At 46.5% G+C, this 18,265-nt stretch overlaps 3 protein-coding genes across 3 annotated transcripts in view; all 3 read right to left on the reverse strand.

The window, feature by feature from the left end:
- LOC112812946 (melanoma-associated antigen B1-like) overlaps positions 1-17,845 on the reverse strand; it is a 33,905-nt gene extending 16,060 nt beyond the window's left edge. The window contains exon 1 of the mRNA XM_025857906.2: positions 17,741-17,845. The gene's annotated coding sequence lies outside the window, so the exon portion shown is untranslated. The remainder of the gene's footprint in view (positions 1-17,740) is intronic.
- Positions 942-4,540, reverse strand: MAGEB3 (MAGE family member B3). The gene is made up of 2 exons (XM_025857751.2): positions 4,464-4,540; positions 942-2,563 (listed from the first exon to the last, which is right to left on the reverse strand). Exon 2 carries the CDS (start codon positions 2,508-2,510, stop codon positions 1,440-1,442), a length of 1,071 nt encoding a protein of 356 aa, XP_025713536.1. The 5' UTR covers positions 2,511-2,563; positions 4,464-4,540; the 3' UTR covers positions 942-1,439.
- LOC112812948 (melanoma-associated antigen B1-like) lies at positions 14,274-17,807 on the reverse strand. The gene is made up of 2 exons (XM_025857908.2): positions 17,741-17,807; positions 14,274-15,875 (listed from the first exon to the last, which is right to left on the reverse strand). Exon 2 carries the CDS (start codon positions 15,812-15,814, stop codon positions 14,786-14,788), a length of 1,029 nt encoding a protein of 342 aa, XP_025713693.2. The 5' UTR covers positions 15,815-15,875; positions 17,741-17,807; the 3' UTR covers positions 14,274-14,785.
- Positions 17,846-18,265: the final 420 nt, after the last annotated feature.

An 18,265-nucleotide genomic window follows, 5' to 3' on the forward strand; every position in this document is an offset into this window, starting at 1 on the left:
AAGATTTTATTTATTTATTCATGAGAGCCAGAGAGAGAGAGAGAGAGTGAGAGAGGCAGAGGGAGAAGCAGGCTCCCAAGGAGCAGGGAGCCCGATGCGGGACTCGATCCCAGGACCCCGGGATCATGGCCTGAGCCGAAGGCAGACGCTTGACCATCTGAGCCACCCAGGCGCCCCTGGACGCCCTTCTTTCTAAACCACTCGGACTCTCATTCATTCAACCACCAACAGAAATCTAGACCTTGCCTGGAGTTTGCAAAATGACATACAAGATAACCTAATCTGAATGATGCTTTAGTGGAGTGGGCTCTGGCTCCCCCACCCCAGGGCCAAGGGTGCCAGTCCAGTGGATTCTGGGCATCTGCTCCAAAGGAGTATACCCTTATTTCTCAGAAACTGTCTGGAGATGATGTAAATAAAACCTCGAATTTGCACACTGCATTCACCTGTCCTGGGGCAAGAGCACAGGACACGTTCCATCCCCGCCTCGGGTGATTTCTCTCTGGCCTTCCCACCATCCCAAAGTAACTGGTCAGGGCAGTTTGCCATTCTGGGCTCAGTCTTTCAACTCTGAATCCCACCATGTGAGGGCCTGGCCTCTGCTCCCTATGATAACAGCCCCACGCAGCCAACTTAGAATTACCTCCCAGTGAGGTACCTGCAGTCTCCGAAGGCCCGACGCTGCCTTGCTGCAGGGCAATGACACTTAACTGCTCTCATCTGGAACCACCTCTCTCCTGTTTTATCCCATCCTTCCACGTGTCCTTTCAGTCTAGAGCGAATATCACCATTCTTCCTTATATGATAGATGCTTCTCGACTCTATAATTTTATGGTCAACGTCTCGGTCTTTTTCTCAGCTCCCCCAGTGCTAGCATGAAGCCTTCTAAGAGCAGATGCCCAGGCGATGTTTGGGGAATAAATGAGCCCGTAAGCATCGGGTCTAATTCGTTAAGGTTTAATTCAACATTCTTCAATTAGTCAAGCATGTACTATTATTTAGAATTTTTTAAAACACAGAGTAAAAGGGATTAGGAAGCCAAATACCAACCATCTTATTCTTTTCCTCTGTATCGATTCCATATATTTTAGTGCTTATTTTTTTCATGTTTTCAAGGAAATGCATACACCAATGCCATGTTATGTTGTACCAGATTACTAAATAAGATGGAAATTTTCCTAATTTGTTTTATAAAACAGCAAAACTCTTAACTCTTAAACCTGATAACAATAAGCAAGACCAATGTAACTCAAAAATTTAGATTATAATGCTAGATAAGCCTTCATTTCAAAGTAACAACGTTTGAAAAAGAGCAAAAAATAAAAATGTTGATAAATCTCCAAATTACCCATACACAACAGGAGCACAGAGGTATATTATACGTTGTGTTCTCTCAGTCACACCCTGCCCTCCGCTCCTTAGAACACTGACTGCTCTCTTCAGCCACAATGTGAAGAATCCACCTCAACTTCATTAGGTGTAGGAGGCACTGTTGGACATTCCCTGGGATATTCACTGGCCGTGGCATCCGCCTCAGCTTGCAGTGCAACCGTGGCTTTGACTTGCTCTTCCTCATCTTGCAAAGCCTCTTCATACCAAGAGTGGAAGGCACTGGGGACGGTATGATTAATCTTGGCCCAAAACTCTAGCACTTTCATCTTGCTGGTCTCGGCGTGGGCTCGAGGGCCCCACAGGAACTCATAGCGTGCGGGATCACTGTTGGCCACCTGGCGGTACTCCAGGTACTTAAGCTTCACCAAATCTTGGGTGATGAGCTTCCTGGGCTCCCCAAATATGAAGTGCCTCTTCCCCGCATAGACTCTCATCTTATTCAGGAACTCCCAGATGTTCTCTTCAGTGGCACAGTTGCCCTTCATGAAGATCACACCCAGGATATTCATCAGGAGACCGGTCTTGGGGAATCCTCTGCCACGGCTTACAGTCCCATTGTTGGGGAGGTCCATCTTGCTGACCAGGGTATAGGAATGCTTGGTAGAATCGACTTCCTTTAAGTCAACACCAAAAACCACTTCCAAGCTGAAAGAGGCTCTTCTGAGGATCTCAGGGAAGCAATTTTTGTACTTTTTATTGACAATCTTCAGCATATTGGCTTTTGTGATGAGCTTTTTCCTTTTGTACATGTACATCAGGAACTGCACCAAAACACCCGTTGTTTCGGTTAGAGGGTCTCCTTGAGACTGCACAGTGGTGAGTGGGGCCTGGGAGGAACTTTGCTTTTTCTCAATTTTACAGTTGGCTCCTTTGTATGATCTTGTGGGAGAAACACCTGCAGACTTGGTGGATAGGGCTCTCTGAGACGTCTTGAGAGTGTTACGTGACCTAGCTGCAGGCTCTCTGTGAGGAAGAACACTCAAGGGAGGAGGGACCAAGGAGGGGAATTCTTTCTCCTTGGCTGCAGTGGCCTGAGCAGTCCTCCGATGCTGGATCCCACCTTGGGCTTGGTGGTGTTTCTCATGGGTGTGAAGTTTACTCTTCTGTCCCCGAGGCATGATGAGTGTGGCCAGGGACAGCAAGTAGGAGTGTGGGTAGGACAGCAGGTGATCTGGGCATGAGAGAAGAGAGGATGAAAGGGAGCACCTTCCACAAGGAGAGACCACCTTGGCTTTAACCAAGGCCACCTCTGCAGGTTTCCGTGAGGGCACGGCTCTAGGAAACCACAGAGCTCCTGTTATGATCAACCTGTACTCTGAGAATCCTGTGGAAATAATTAAAGGGAGCCTCAGGCTGCAGCCTGCCAGCCCCGCTTGGTGCTTACTGGGGTTGAGAGCAGCGGTGGCAGGTCTAGTCCTTGTGGGATCCTCTCTACTCTGGAGTATGAGGATCCTTTCAGTTCACATTCAGGATCATCATATCAACTTCTGGCAGGGCCTGGGCCCCCTCCTCTGTGCTGCTCTAAATTTACATCTCAAACCCAGGTCCTCAACTTCTTGGGACCCCTCAAGAGGAACTAAAGGGGCACCTCGGCCCATTACTGCTGACTCAGCCCACTACTGCCACCAACTGCTGACAGTTCTGTGGGATTCTCTGTTCCCAGAGTCATTGGGGTTCTCAGTCCTCACTCAGGGTCCTCACCTTGGCTCCAGGTAGGGCCTGGGACACCTTCCTCTGCTGATCTCATGTCTTTCCCCTCAAACAAAGGTTCTCAGCAACCTGATGCCATCAAAAATAAAGTAGAGTTCACACACCCCTGACATCCATGCCTGGGCTCCTTAGTGCTGCAGACAAGGGCGGGGGCTTTCTGGGGGATGAGTACCATCACTCTTCATTCAGGGTCCTCACTCTGACTTCTGTGAAGCCCTGGGTCTCCTCCCTCTGCAAAATTGAGGCTGCATAATTAGTCCAACAGCCTCACCTCTCTGGGACTCTCCAGACAGAAATGAGGCGGGTGCCTGAGCCTAAGAAATATTCGGTGTTTTCTCAGGGCTGAGAGAAGGGTCAGAATTTATGAGACACACTTTTTAGAGTTGATGCTCCCCTTAGTCCTCACTCAGGTCTCTGACCTTAACTACAGGTAGGACTTAGGACTCCTGCCTCCAATACACTGGTAGGACTTAGGCCCCCTGGCTCAGAGCAAATCCTTAGATTCCGAGTCTCTAGAGGGGAAAGACAGGGTCCTCCATATAGGACTACTCCCACCTACAGCCTCCAGAAATAAGTTCAGGGATGCTGCTTTCCCTAACTGGGAAGAGACCCCTCATTAGCACTCAGGGACCTCATTTTCACTGCAGACAGGGCCTAGGTCTCCTCCATCTGCAGGACCCAGGCTGCTCCCTTAGACCAAGGCCCTCCCTACGTGAAACTTTCCAGGCAGAAAGTCTGATAGCTCTGCCAACAGCAGTAGTGAGACTTAGTGGGGCCTCATGGGTTATGGATCTGGATGGTCCCCTCAGTCCCCACACAAGGTCCTCATCTTGACTCCAGACTAGTCCTGAGAACTCACTCTCAGGGGGCCAGAGGCCTCACCCACAGACAAATGTCTTCAATTCCTGGAAACTGAATTGGAAGTAAGGATGAGTCATATCCGGCCACAACTGCCCAGGGTCTCTAAGGGCTGAAAGCAGGGGCAGGGCTCTGAGAGACCCCACTGTTCTGGAGTCAGTGGTCCCTAGGTTCTCACTTAGGGTATTCCTTTTGGTATCTATCAGAGCCTGAGACTCCTCCCTCCACTAAATTTGAGTTCACCAAGCTCCAAACAAAGCCTTCACTTCCAGGAGCTCTCGGGGAGTGGAGGGTGGTGGTTGTCAGGGCCTATGTTTCCTTCATCTGCAGAATCAGGGCTACTCTCTTAGACCAAGGCCTTCCTCCCTAAGACTTTCCAGGCAGAACTCAGCCTAGCAGCCGTGCCAGTACCTTCCACTGCCGACCCCAGGGGCAGTACTTTGTGGGGCCACCTTTGTTATAGGAGGGGGAGTGGTCCCTTCACTTCACATGCAGGTCCTCACCTTGACTTCAGAGAAGTCTTGGACACCCACCCTTGACAGAACAAACGCTACGGCCACTGGTTGATGTGTCTCCCAACCCCCGTCTCCAAGCGGAAGTTCAGTTGAATCACATCCGGTTATGACCGCCGGGGGTTCTGAGGGCTGACCGCAAGGACTAGGCTCTGTGGGATTGCAGTGTTCTGAAGTTGGTTGTCCCTAGGTCCTCATTCAGGGTCCTCACCTATCAGGTTCAGACAGATACCAAGGTGAGGACCCTGACTGAGTGAGGACTCTGAGTGAGGACCTGGGGACCACCAACTTCAAAACACTGAGATTCCACGAACTTGGGATTCCTCCCACTACGGACCCCAGTCAGCCAGCCCCCAAGGCAAGCCCTCACCTTCCTGAGTCCCTAGTGAGGAGTCAGGGTGCACTGCTTCTGACTTAACTTTGCCTGGGGCCCCAGAGGCTTGAAAAAAGGGACAGGACTCTGTGAGCCTCCGTCTTTTGGGAAGAGATTCTCTCATCAGCACTGAGTGTTCTCACCTTGACTCCGAACCCTCTGTAGAAATGGGGCCCATCCTGTTAGACAAGGCCCTTCCCTCCCTGAGACTCACCAGGCAGAAATAAAAAGGCTTCTCGCCCTTGTAGCTCTGCCTGAAGCCTCTCACGACTAAGAATGGGGGCGAGGGTTTGTAAAGCCCCCTCATCTGTGGGTCTAGCAATGTCCTCTTTACTCACTCAGGGACCTGACCTTGCTCCTGGCCAGTCGTGTGATTCCATCCTGTCTGACATGAGGTTACTCTGCTGGGATCAAGGGCTGCTCCTTCCTGAGAGGTGGAAGAGTGAGCCACATTACACCAGGGATGTTTGGGTCCTGAGAGGCGGACAGCAGAGTCAAGGCTCTTTGGAACACCACTGTTCTGGAGTCAGTGGTCCCCACATTCATCACCCAGGGACCTCGACTTGATACCTATCCAACCCAGGATCCTCCCTCTACTGAAGTGTGACCATTCTCCTTAGGCTAAGACTTTAACCTTGCTGAGAACTCTGAGGAGTAGAAGAGGGGATGCCCACTCTGATTGCCTTGCCTAGGCATTCTAGGCCTGAGAGCAGGTTTGGCAGGTCTCTGAATGACCCCCTATAATGTGGGGTGGTTGTCTCCCCAGTCTTCATTCATGGGGGTCCTGTCTCTCAAATCAAAGAACTGGGAAACTCCACATCCACGCAAACTGGAGCAGTGTCCCTAATGCAAACCTTGCAGGTTCTTGTCCCTGACTTGATGTGAGATAGGAAAACCACAACGTAAGACAGGGGACCCAAGAGAGAGGCGGACTGTCAAAGAAAAATGATGCTGATCTAGCCTTTTTTTCAGTAGTCAGAGTGAGCCTCTTGGGTGACTTCTGTTTTAGTTGATTTACTTCCCAGCAGGAAGGAGTTTTCCAGGTTGATTTCGTGATTCCCCAATCTTGAGGGTATCTGCCACTGCATATGTAGATCGTCATATTGTCAATGAATATTATCTGTGTCTCCTCTTTGTTCATGCCTTTGATTTACTGTGGTATTCCTGACTGCTGTGGCTATGTATTTCAATCCAGTTCTCTGCACACAGAATCCTTATTTTGCCCCCTGAGGTAGTTTGGAGTATTAAGGAACACAAGGTTTGCTTTAGGCAGAGAAGAGTGGAATGATGGTGTGTTCGAGAGGAATTCAGACCAGGAGTCTAGTCCCAGCCCTGTCACTTACTAGCCCTGCAAGCTTGAGCATATTACCAAACTCCAAGACAAAGAAATCACAATCAACCACAGTGCTGTTTAGCGATGTCAATTATGTAATATATCCTCATTAGAGGATATAATATACAGTGTGTTTGTGGGAGAGAATTTCTCAGTTGGATACAACTTAAAGTTCTCAGAATTTTTGTCAATGACCAATATTTTCCCTAACTTCCAGCTGCCCTTCCATCTAAATCACCATTATTTTCATTCATTTAACCATCAGCAAAAACCCAGACTTTGCCAAATTACACACAAGATAAAGTAACTGAGTGCTCTTTCGACAGAGTGGTCTATGGCTCCCCCAGTCCAGGGTAAAGAGGGCCAGTCCAGTGGGTTCTGGACACCCACCTCAAAGAAGTAGAACCCCTATTGCTCAGAAGCTCCCTGGTGATGACATATATAGAACATCTAGTCTGTACACTGTGTTCAGATGCACTGGGCAAGATTGTGGTTTAGCCACAATCCCAAAGAATATGTTAAGGACAAACTTCCATTGCAGGCTTAGTTTTTCATCTCTGAGGCCCTCCATCTGAGGGCCTGGCCCCTGCTCACCGCTCCCATAAACCTCATCTAGCCCACCATGCAATCTCACTTGAAATTGCCCCTCGCTGAAGGGCATGCAGTTTCCTAAAGCTCCACACGGCCCTGTCCCAGGACTTTGGTACTTGACTGCTTTCAACTCAAGCCTCCTCCCCTCTTCAAACCCCTCCCCCCCTTTTTACTTGTTCTTTCGATCACAGAGAATATATCACCATCTCTTTTTATATGATAGCAGCATCCAGACTCTAAAATTCAGTGGGCAGGGGCTAGAACTTGTTGTTGCTGTTTTGAGGTTTTTTTTTTGTTGTTGTTGTTTTTAAAGCATCCCTAGTACTAGCCCAAAGCCTTCCAAAGAGCTCATTCCCACTTAAGGACTGGAAATAAGTGAGAGTGAGCATGAGGTCTAACTCACCAACATTTCATTTCTCTTACACACCTAAATAATCTAAGCAAGTCCACGTATATAACTTCTTCTTTTATGAGAAGAAACACTAGAAGGAATTAGGCAAACCAAGAATTGACAATCTTTTCCTTATTTACACTTTCTTTCTTTTCCCTTAATGATTAAATATATATAAAGTGCCTACTGTATACTAGGCACTGTGCTGAGGCTACAACCCCAAATAAGACAAAATGTCTGCTTCTTTAAAAACTTTATTGAGGTATGATTGACATACCAAAAGCTGTACACATTTAATGTATACAACTTGATGAGCTTGAAGGTAAGTATGCACCTGTGAACCACCACCACGAACCAATGCCATAAACATACCCATTCCCTCCAAAAGTTTTCTCCTGCCCTTTTAATTATTTTTCAGGAATACAGTAACAATTAACATACCTACCCTCTCAGAAAACTTTTAAATATCCAGTATGACATTGTTATCTATAGATGCTATACAGTATATTTCTAGGACTTATTCACCTTCTAGAACTGAAACTCTGTATCCCTTGCCCAGTGCCTCTCCAATACCCCTACTCTCAGCACCTGGCAGCCACCATACTATTCTGCTTCTATCAGTTTGACTATTTTAGATTCCTTATATAACATGTGTTTGTCCTTTTGTGTCTGGCTTATTTCACTTAGCAGAATGTTTTCCAGGTTCATCTCTGTTGTTGCAAATGGCAAGGTTTCCTTCTTTTTAAGGTCGAATAATATTCCATTGTATGTATATGCCATATTTTCTTTATGCATTCACCCAACAATGACCGTTTAGGTTGCATCCACGTCTTGGCTATTGTGAACAGTGCAGCAATGAATATGGGGTGCAGATATCGCTTCAGGATCCTAATTTCAATTCCTTTCCATGCAGACCCAGAAACAGAATTGCTGCATCATATGACAGCTCCATTTTTAATTTTTTGAGCTTTAGGAAACTGCATTTTTAATAGCTCCATAGTGGGTATGCCAATTTACATTCCTATCAACAGTGTAAAAGAGTTGTCTTGCCCAAATACTTGCATTTAACCAGCTTGCTCTCCACTTGGGGAGAGAGCAAGACAATAAACTTTGTAATTGTTGTGCTAAGAACACTTAATGTGAGAACTACACTCTTAACAAATTTTTAAGAGCACAATAAAATATTGTTAAGTATATGTACAATGTTTTTTCCTAAGCACACCGATTTTTCTTTCTTTTTAATTTTATTTTAAATCTATTAACATACAGTGTATTATTAGTTTCAGAGGTAGAGTTTAGTGCTTCCTCAGTTAGGCACAAGGTCTTACAGCAGATCTCTAGAATCTATTCATCTTGCATAACTGAAACTATACCAGTTCAACAACAACTTCTCATTTCTCCCTGACCCCCAATCCCTGACCACCACCATTATACTCTGTGTTTTTTTTTTTGACTATTTTGGATACTTTATATAAATGGAATCATGCAGTATTTATCCTATGTGACTGGCTTATTTCATTTAGAATAATGTCACCCAGATTCATCCATGTTGTCCTATGTAAGAGGATTTCCTTTATTTTTAAGGCCAAATAATATTCCACTGTATGTATATATTACATTTTCTTTATCCATTTATCTGCTGATGGAGATTTGGGTTGTTTCCATATCTTGCCTATTTTAAGTAATGGTGTAATGAACATGGGAATGCAGGTAACTCTTTAAGATACTGATTTCACTTCCTTTGGGTATATACTCAGAAGTGGGATCGCTGGATCATGTGGTAGCTCTAATTTTAATTTTCTAAGGAATCTCCAAACAGTTTCTCCATAACGGCTGTACCAATTTACATTCCCACCAATGGTGCACAAGATTCCCTTTTCTCCACACTCCCACCTTGTTATTTCTTGTCTTTTTGATAATAGCCATCCTACTAAAGTTTGAGGTGATATCATGAGGTGGTATCTTTACTTGTTTGTTTGCTATTGAGTTGTATGAGTTCCTTGTATAATTTCGGTATTAGTCCCTTAAATATATGGTTTGCTAATATTTCCTCCCACTCCACAGATTGCCTTTTTGTTGATTGTTTCCATTGCTGTACAGATGACTTTTGGTTTGATGTAGTCCTACTTGTTTGTTTCTGCTTTTCTTGCCTTTGTTTCTGTTGTCATATTCAAAAAAATCTCTGCTAAGACCATTGTCAAAGAGATTTTTCCCTGTTTTTTCCTTAGGAATTTTATGGTTTTGAGTCTCATGTTTAAGTCTTTAATTCATTTTTCATTAATCTTTGAGGATGATATAAATAGCTTCCAATTCAATTCTTTTGCAAGTGGATATTCAGTTTCCCAATAGCATTTAATTGAAGAGACTATCCTTTCAACCACCGTGTATTCTTGGTGGCCTTGTCACTGATTACTTGACCATTTATGCATGGGTTTATTTCTGGGCTTTATTCTGTTCCATTGGTCTATGTGTCTGATTTTATACTAGTATAACTGTTTTGTTTTTGTTTTTGTTTTGTGAGAGAGAGAGAGAGAGAGAGAGAGAGAGAGAGTGTGTGAGCAGGGGATGGGGTAGGGACAAAGGGAGAGATGGAGAGAGCATCTTAAGCAGGCTCCACACCCAGGGCAGAGCCTGATGTGGAGCTTGATCGCACGATCCTGAGATCATGACCTGCGCCAAAAATCAAGAGTTGGACGCTTAACTGAGCCACCCAGGCACCCCAACACTGTTTTCATTAATATAGTTTTGTAATATAGTTCAAACTCAAGAAGTATGATGCCTCCATCTTTGTTCCTTTTTCTCAACATTACTTTGGTATTCAGGGCCTCTTGCGATTTCATATGAAATTTAGGGTTTTTTTTTTTTCTATTTCTGTGAAAAATTCCATTGGAATTATGATAGCTACTGCACTTAATCTGTAGATCACTTTGAGTAGTATGAATTTTTTAAAAAATGTTAATTCTTCCCATCAGTGAACATGGGATATCCTTCCTTTTATTTGTGTATTCTTCAGTTTCTTCCATCTTTTTCCTCCTTGGTTAAGTTTATTCCTATTTTATTTTTTGACACTATTTTAAATAGAATTATTTTCTTAATTTCTTTTTCAAATAGTTTGTTGTTAGTATATAGAAACACAACTGATTTTTGTGTTTTGATTTTGTATCCTACGACTGAATACATTTATTAGTTCTAAAAGTATTTTGGGTACATGGCATCAGCTCAGTCTCTTCCCCCACATAGAGAGAAGTCACAGTCTCCCTCGGGGCTCAGCTGTGCCAACTTGAGGGAGGGGCTGATGCCAGTGAAGTCTAATTACTGTTCCTACCCATTTCAAGTGTAGTTGATCTCAGTTTTATGCTCACATTAGTACCACACTTTCTTGAATAGATTCTGGACCTTTCATAAAGATATTTGTTACTTATATCATAGTTAACTCTGTGCTTCTGTGGGTAAATAAGGGCTGGGAAATCTTATTCCACCATCTTGTTGATACCAAAACCTTTTCTTTATTTCTTGATACCAACAATTCTACAACAGGGTTCATTCACATTTGCAAGAAAATCCCCATTCATATGACATGTTATTTTGCTCTAGACCACAAAAAGAGATGCAAGGTAGGGCACCTGGTTGGCTCAGTCAGTTAAGCATCCAACTTTTGATTTCAGCTCAGGTCTGGATCTCAGGGTCCTGAGATCAAGCCCTGCCTTGGGCCCTGTGCTGGGAGTGGAGCCTGCTTAAAGATTCTCTCTCCCTCTCCCCGTACCCCTCAACCCCGGTCATGTGCACTCTCCCTCTCTCCCTAAAAACAGAGAGAGAGAGAGAGAGAGAGAGAGAGAGAGAGAGAGAGAGATATGCAAGGATTTTTAATTTGTTGCACAAAATACCAGAACGTTTATACGTAATAGCAATACATGTGTGATACACATTATTCATAAACACAGATACTTAAGTCAAATAAACCTTCTATTTCAAGGAACAGTATTTTAAGAGTACCAAAAAGAAACCCCAAAATAAAAACAGATAAATCTCCCACTTACTCAAGTAAAGCAAGAACAAAAAGAAGACATATACAATGTGTTCCTTTCAGCTCCACCTAGGTGCTTCACTACTTAGAATGCTGACCTCTCTTTTTACCACAAGATGAAAAATCCCCCCACCCTACCCCGACTTCACTAGATGTGGGAGTTGCTACTGGTCTCGGCCCTGGCACATTCCCTGGTCCTGGCAGCAGTGCCAGGCCTGACAGCCACTCTGGCTCACGTTCTCGCTCATGTCTCAAAGCCTCTTTACACTTCATCATGTGATGAATTCAGGACCCCCAAGGGCTGACAGCAGGAACTCGACTCTATGGGCCACCAGGGTTCTGGGTAGGTGCTTCCTTCGTTCTTTTAAAGGGAACTCACATTTATATCTGATAACTCCCTCTTCTGACCTGAGATTGTCTTCCTCAGACCAAAGCTCTCAAGACCCTGACAACTGTGTTGAAACAGTGAGGAGATTCCCAGGCTGACAGCTCTGCCTGGAGCCTTCTGGCTTTGAGAGAAGGCAGGGGCTGCTGTCTCTGTAACACCCAATATTCTGGGATGTTGCTTCCTCCTTTCCCCAGTTCTGGTTCATGGGTATCCTCCTAAAGGCTCTTGTCACTTCCATTACGGGCTTTTTGGGCTATGTCACATCCCTGAAAATTCCTGAGCCATTTCCCTACTCTGAACCTTGAAGAGAATGGGTCCTTGTCCTAAGAGTGATAGGAGATGGGAAATCCACAACTGCACATATCAGGGGGCCCAGGTAAGTGGGCTGTAAGAGAAATAAACTATGTTGGTCTATCCTTTTTCCTGGCCAGGCTTAAGGTCTCATGTAACCTCTGTTCTAATACATTTACTTTTTATAAGGAAGTGGCTGAGTCAGATAGTTTTTTTGAGTCCCTGATCTTTTAAGGTTATCTGAAATCACATATGCAGATGATCCTATAGCCTGCAAATATTATCTTTTTTCCCCTTTATTCACACCTCACATTTATTTTAGTACTATTATTGCTCTGGCATATCATAATATACCCGGTATAGAGTAGTTGGTTGCCTCATTCCTCACGCAGGATTTTTTTTTAAATATTTATTTACTTTAGAGAGAAAGAGAGCGAGTGAGCGCACGTGTGTGAGCGGTGGGAGGGGCAGAGGGAGAGACTCTTCAAGCCCACTCCCTGCTGAGCGTTGGAGCTCATATGGGGCTCAATCCCACCACCCAGGAGCTCAGGATCTGAGGCAAAACCGAGAGTCGGATGCTTAACTGACTGAGCCCCCCAGGCGCCCCCTCATACAGGACTCTTATGGTGATATTGTCATGGTTGGGATTCCACTTCCCAACGGCCAGCAGGTAAACCAAGGCCTTCATTCCCATGCGACCCTCCAGGCAGACGTGTGGGGGGGGGGCACTTGAGCCTGCCAGGTCTTGCCTGCGCCTCCCAGGCGAACAGTAAAGAAGGTGTTTGGTGTAGTACTGTCAGTTGTGGGTTGGGTGATCCCCATGTCCACACACAGTGTCTTCACCCTTCCCGGGACTCCACCCTCTCTGCTGTTCTGAAGATACAGCCTTCGGACAAAGGCCACACCTTCCCAGGACCTGAGGCAAAAGTCAGTGTTCACCACAGGCAACACTTCGGAACTCACAGAGCTGACAATTGGGACAGGATTTTTATGGGATCCTACTGTTCCGGCTGGGTCCTTTCATTGTCCTCCTTCAGGTCTATCTCCATGATTTCTGAGAGACTGACCCTCCTTTCTCTAATGACCTGAGGACTCTGCCCTTAGATGAAGGCTCTTACGCCAGTGAGAAGCCTTAACTCTTAGTGATGGTATGCTCAGCCTGACAACTGTCTGAGACCATCTGTGCTTAAGAACAGAGGGGACTGAAGTCCCTGGCATCCCCTATATTCTGCAGTGTGGGTCTCCCCAATCCTTCTACAAGGGTCCTCACCTTGGTTTCTGTCTCTAGGACTTAAGGCTTCCCGGGAAATTCCATAGCTCTGTACCTCTGGAGCAGTTTCTGCTTTGCAAACTTTGCAGAGGATGCGCCTCCATCCTGGGAGTGATGTGAAATGGGGAAGCTGTAGCACAAGGCAGGAATTCCAGGCCAGGTGGTGGGCCATCATGGGAAAAAAATACACTTAAGCTATTCCTTCCGTTTGTCAGCCAGGTGAGGATTCTCATGTAGCTTCTGTTCTGGGAGATCTCTCTACAGGTAACAGATTGTCCAGGCTGATTCTGAGAGCCCCTGATCTTCTGAGGTGTTTTAACATTGCAAATGTAGATGGTCATACTGTCACCTAATCCTGTCATTTATTTAATTATACCTCTTAATTATTTTGGTATTCTTTTTGCTCTGACTATATATTCCAATCCAGCAGTTTGGACACAAAGCCATTCTTTTTATCACCTAAGACAAATTTTGAAGTATTGAGAAGAAAACTGAAATAAGAAATACAGGGTGTGGCTCAGGGTTGGAGGAGTAAAATAGTTGTGGGCTCTATAATAATTGAGACCAGGAGTCGAGTCCCAGCCTCGTCATTTGCTAGCCCTGTGAATTTTGGCACACTGCCAAACTCTATGAGCCGCAAGCTCTTCTCTATGAAGTAAGTTTGATGAGCCCTATCTTGTAGGACTGGTGGAGTATGTGTAATGTACAGAAAGCATCTGTTGCTGGGCCTGTCTTGTACTGAGACATTAGGGAATGGCAGTTATTACTATGATTATCTTGACCTCAGACATTACCATCTATGCGGCTGAGTTTTGTTTTGTTTTTTTACAACTAAGACATGTCAGAGAATATGCAGTGCTCTGGCCAAGAAAAACCTCCCAATCAGCCAAAATTCTGCTTAGGAATGAAAACTCAGTAATATGTTCTCTTAGCCCCCTCTTTACCATGCTCTTCACTTGTTCTTTATGAAGTACTATCTCACCCTCTTCCCTAAGGACAGCTGCTCCTAGAATCTATAATTGTATGGGCAGTGGCTGGGTCTTCTTTGACTAAACATCCCCAGTACAAGCATGAAGACTTCCCAAGAACAGATGCTCAATGTCTGTGTAAAATAAGAGACACGAATAAAGAGGTCTGATTCACTATGATTTATATTCTTAAACATTCTTGACAAATATAAACAAATAGAGGTATGTCTTTTAAATTTACAAAAAGTAAGACAAACCAAGAATTAACCAATTTTTACTCGATCTATCTATCCATCCATCCATCCATTAATCCATCCATCTATCTACCTTCTGATCCCAACTATTTTAGTGTGGAACTCTCACTTTTCCAAGGATATTCCTATCCTAAAGCCATGTTAGCTTGCTCCGGATCACAAAAGTGACTTAAGGATTTCTAATTTGTATTTCAAAAAAACAAAAACAAAAACAAACTCTTACTCCTAAACCTGATAAACAGCAATAAATGTGTGATCCATGTCACTCATAAACTTATATTCTGAATCTAAATAAACTTTCTGTTGAAAGGAACACTGCTTGAAACATGTAAATAAACAAACAAAAAGATAGCAAGTTATTTGTGCTTATCAGGAACACTAGTTAACAGGCCTTTCCAACAACAAAGCAAAGAATCTGCCTCAGCCCTGTCTAGGGACGAGAGGAGCGGCTGGACTTGGCCCGGGAACGTGCACCGGCCTTGGTAGTAGAGGCAGCCCCAGCTGCGGCTCGGGCTCGCTCTTCCTCATCTCGCAGAGCCTCTTCATAATGCGGCGGGAAGGCACTGGGGACGGTATCATGGATCTTGGCCAGAAACTCTAGGACTTTCATCTTGCTGGTCTCAGCGTGGGCCCTGGGGCCCCACAGGAACTCGTAGCGTGGAGGATCACTGTTGGCCACCTGGCGGTATTCCAGGTACTTTTCCTGCACCAAATCTTGGGTGATGAGCTTCCTGGGCTCCCCAAAGATGAAGTGCCTCCTTCCATCATAGATACCCAAAATATTCAGGAATTCCCAGATATCTTCCTCAGAGGCGCGGTTGCCACTCAAGAAGATCACACCGAGGAGAGGCATGAGAAGCCCATTCTTAGGAAAGCCCCAGGCGCTGCTCACATTGCCATCACTGGTGAGGTCTAGGCTGCTGACGAGGGTATAGGAGTGACCGCCTGGCTTGACTTCCTTCAATTGTAGGCCAAAGACCAGCTCCATGCGCTCGGAGGCTTTCCGGAGGATCTCGGGGAAGTGCTCCCTGTACCTTTTGTTGATGATCTTCAGCATGTCTGCCTTTTTAATGGGCTCCTTCAATTTATACTTATACAGCAGGAACTGCATCAACATCCCCACCCTCCTGGTTAGAGGATCTTTGCTAGCACTCTCAGTAGAAGTTGAGGCCTGAGAGGAATTTTTATTTTCCTCAACCTGGCTTTTGGCACCTACATTAGATCTCGGGCGTGAAACACCTGCAGCAGCACTGGTGGTGGCCACACCTTCCTGGGGCTCCTGGGAAGTGCCAGGAACAGGGGAGCCTGAGGGAGCATCCCCAAAAACAGGAGAGGAGGAAGGAGTGGTCTCTTCCTCCTCTGCTGTGGTGGCCTGAGCACTCATAAGACCTCGGGTCTCATCTCTGTTACAGCGGCGTTTCTCACGAGCACGGAGCTTACTCTTCTGACCACGAGGCATAATGGCTGTGATCAGGGATGGCAGGTAAGGGTGTGAGCCAGTGGACAGGTGATTTGGGCCCCTGAAGGAGGGAGAGCAAGATGGTTTTATCACCTTCAACAGGTAGATTCCACCTTGGTTTTATCAAAGGCCACCTCTGCAGGGTCCTTGAGGGTACTGTTCTAGGACCCTACAGGATCCTGTGCTCCTGGTCAGCCTATTCCCTAAGAAGCCCAGAGAGGAACCATGGAACCCTTAAAGTGTGTCTTATTTGCATCCTGCTAGCCCTGCCTTGGGTTTACTCAGGTGAGAGCAGGTGTCCGCAGTGAGGCATGTTGGGTCCTCTCAGTTTATCTTTAGTATAATCATGTCAATTCTTGGCAAAGCTGGGGTACCCTCCCCTCTGCTGCTTTGAAGGTGATGCCTCAAAGCTCCCTGGGACCCAGGAGAAGGAACTGAAGGGATGCCTCAGCCTACCTCCCTGCTAGGGAATACCCAGTGCTGAGAGCTCAGTAAGGTCCTGTATGTCCTGAATTCACTGGGATCCTCAGCCTTCCTTTAAGGTCCTCATCTTGGCTCCTTGAAAGGCTCGGTACCACTCCCCTTTGTTGACTGGTGGCTGTGCCTTCAGACTAAGAATATCACTGCCTTTAGACCTAATATAAAGAATTGAGGGGGATGCTCAACCTGACAGCCCTTCCCTGTGATTTCAAGGGCTGAAATCAAAGGGTTAAGATGGATGTTTTGATGTCTCCTCTATTCAGGATTGGATGACCCCTTGATTCCTTACTCAGGTTCCTCAAATTTGCTCCTGGTAGAGAAGCTCCACTTTTTCTTGAACTGATGCCTACATCCTCATAGTAAGAGCAAACCTCCCTGAGTCCCAAGAGGAAGTAGTGAAGACAACCTTATCTGACCAAACATGGTAAAAGCTATTGCAGGCAGGTTGATGTCCTAAGGTAGGTGGTCCCCCACAGGATCCCAACTCAAGGTCTAAATCTCACTCACGACAGGGTCTAAGATTTCTTCCTCTGCTGACCTAGAACCGCTCCCCTCACACCAAGACCCTCACTGGCCTGCTACCGTGGAGTGGCGACTGATGAACACTTCTGTCTGACACCTATCCTTGGGGTCTCCCAGAGCTGATAATAGGCAGGATTCTTTGGGGCCCCACTGATATGGCATGGGACATGTGAACAGTTCTCAAGATTTTCACTCTGACACCTGGCATAATCTCAAATCCTCCCTCTGCTGGCTTGAGGCTGCCCACTTTGACCTGGTCCCTCACCGCCCTAGGAAGAAGTGAGTATAAGGCATCATGTCACCATGCCCATGTTTTCCAGGCGTGAAAACAGAGATAGGGCTTTATGTGGCCCCTTTCTGGGAGGGGTCCTCCATTTTCACTGGGTATCACAGCCTCAACTCCTGTTAGGAACTGGGTCCATTTTGCTGAAAGGAGCTTGCTCCATTAGACCAAGGCCCTCCCCCACTTCCTGAGACCACCTTCAGAGAAAATGAGGGGGCACCTCAGCCTGCCAGCTCTGCCCAGAGCCTCCCTTGCTGAGTTTGGGAGTTGAGAGGTAGAGCCCTCAATTCCCTTAGTTGCTAGAGGGAAAAGCAGCTCTCTCAACGTGTGTCTACCCTTCCTGGAGCCTCCGAGAGCAGAGTACAAGGGGGCTTGCCAGTGTGGCCCGATCTGTCGGGTAAAGGTCTGCTCACAGCCCTCGGGGCCCTCACTGTGAATCCTTTTAGGACGTAGCTCTCTTCCACGTGTACAATCGGGACTACTCCCATAGACCAAGGCCTCCTCTGCGAGACTTTCTAGGCCAAATTCGGCCAGCCAGTCCGCTGGGACCTCCCAAAGCCCGACCCAAGGGGCAGGTTCGGGGGGCCAACTTCGTTATGGGGGCGGGGAACAGTCTCTTCAGTCCCCCCCAGGGTCCTCACCTTGACTTTAGACCGGTCCCAGGAAACCGTCCGCCGCCCAACGAACCGCCGCGCCCAGTGGTCGAGGTCCCGCCCAGAACGGAAGTCAGGAGATCCGCATCCGGGGGCGGCGGCACCGGGGTCTCCGGGGGCTGAAAGCAGGGGTGGGCGGGGCTCTGAGGGACGCCAGCGCTTGTGGCTCCTCCCTCTGCCGGCCCAGGCCTGCCGCCCCCAGGGCCCCCACCCTCCTGAGTCCCTAGAGGGGAATCTCTGGTCCTGCCGCTCGGGGGTACTCCTTCCTGAGCCGCACAAGCCTGAAAGCAGCAACAGGGCTCGGGGAGGCGTTTTGTTTTGTTTTTTCTTTTGAAAGAGAGAGGGGGGTAGGAAGGGGGGGAGGGAGAGGGAGCATCTTAAGCAGGCTCTGTTCCCAGGGCACAGCCCCCTGAGATCATGACCCGAGCTGAAATCAAGAGTCCTAGGCTTAACAGACTGAGCCACCCAGGTGCCCCCTGGAAAATGTTTTTTTTTTTTTTTTTTTTAAGGGAG

Source organism: Callorhinus ursinus, unplaced genomic scaffold (assembly GCF_003265705.2).
Source record: "Callorhinus ursinus isolate GAN/ISIS: 27379988/994484 unplaced genomic scaffold, GSC_fseal_2.0 scaffold16, whole genome shotgun sequence".
Taxonomy (NCBI): domain Eukaryota; kingdom Metazoa; phylum Chordata; class Mammalia; order Carnivora; family Otariidae; genus Callorhinus; species Callorhinus ursinus.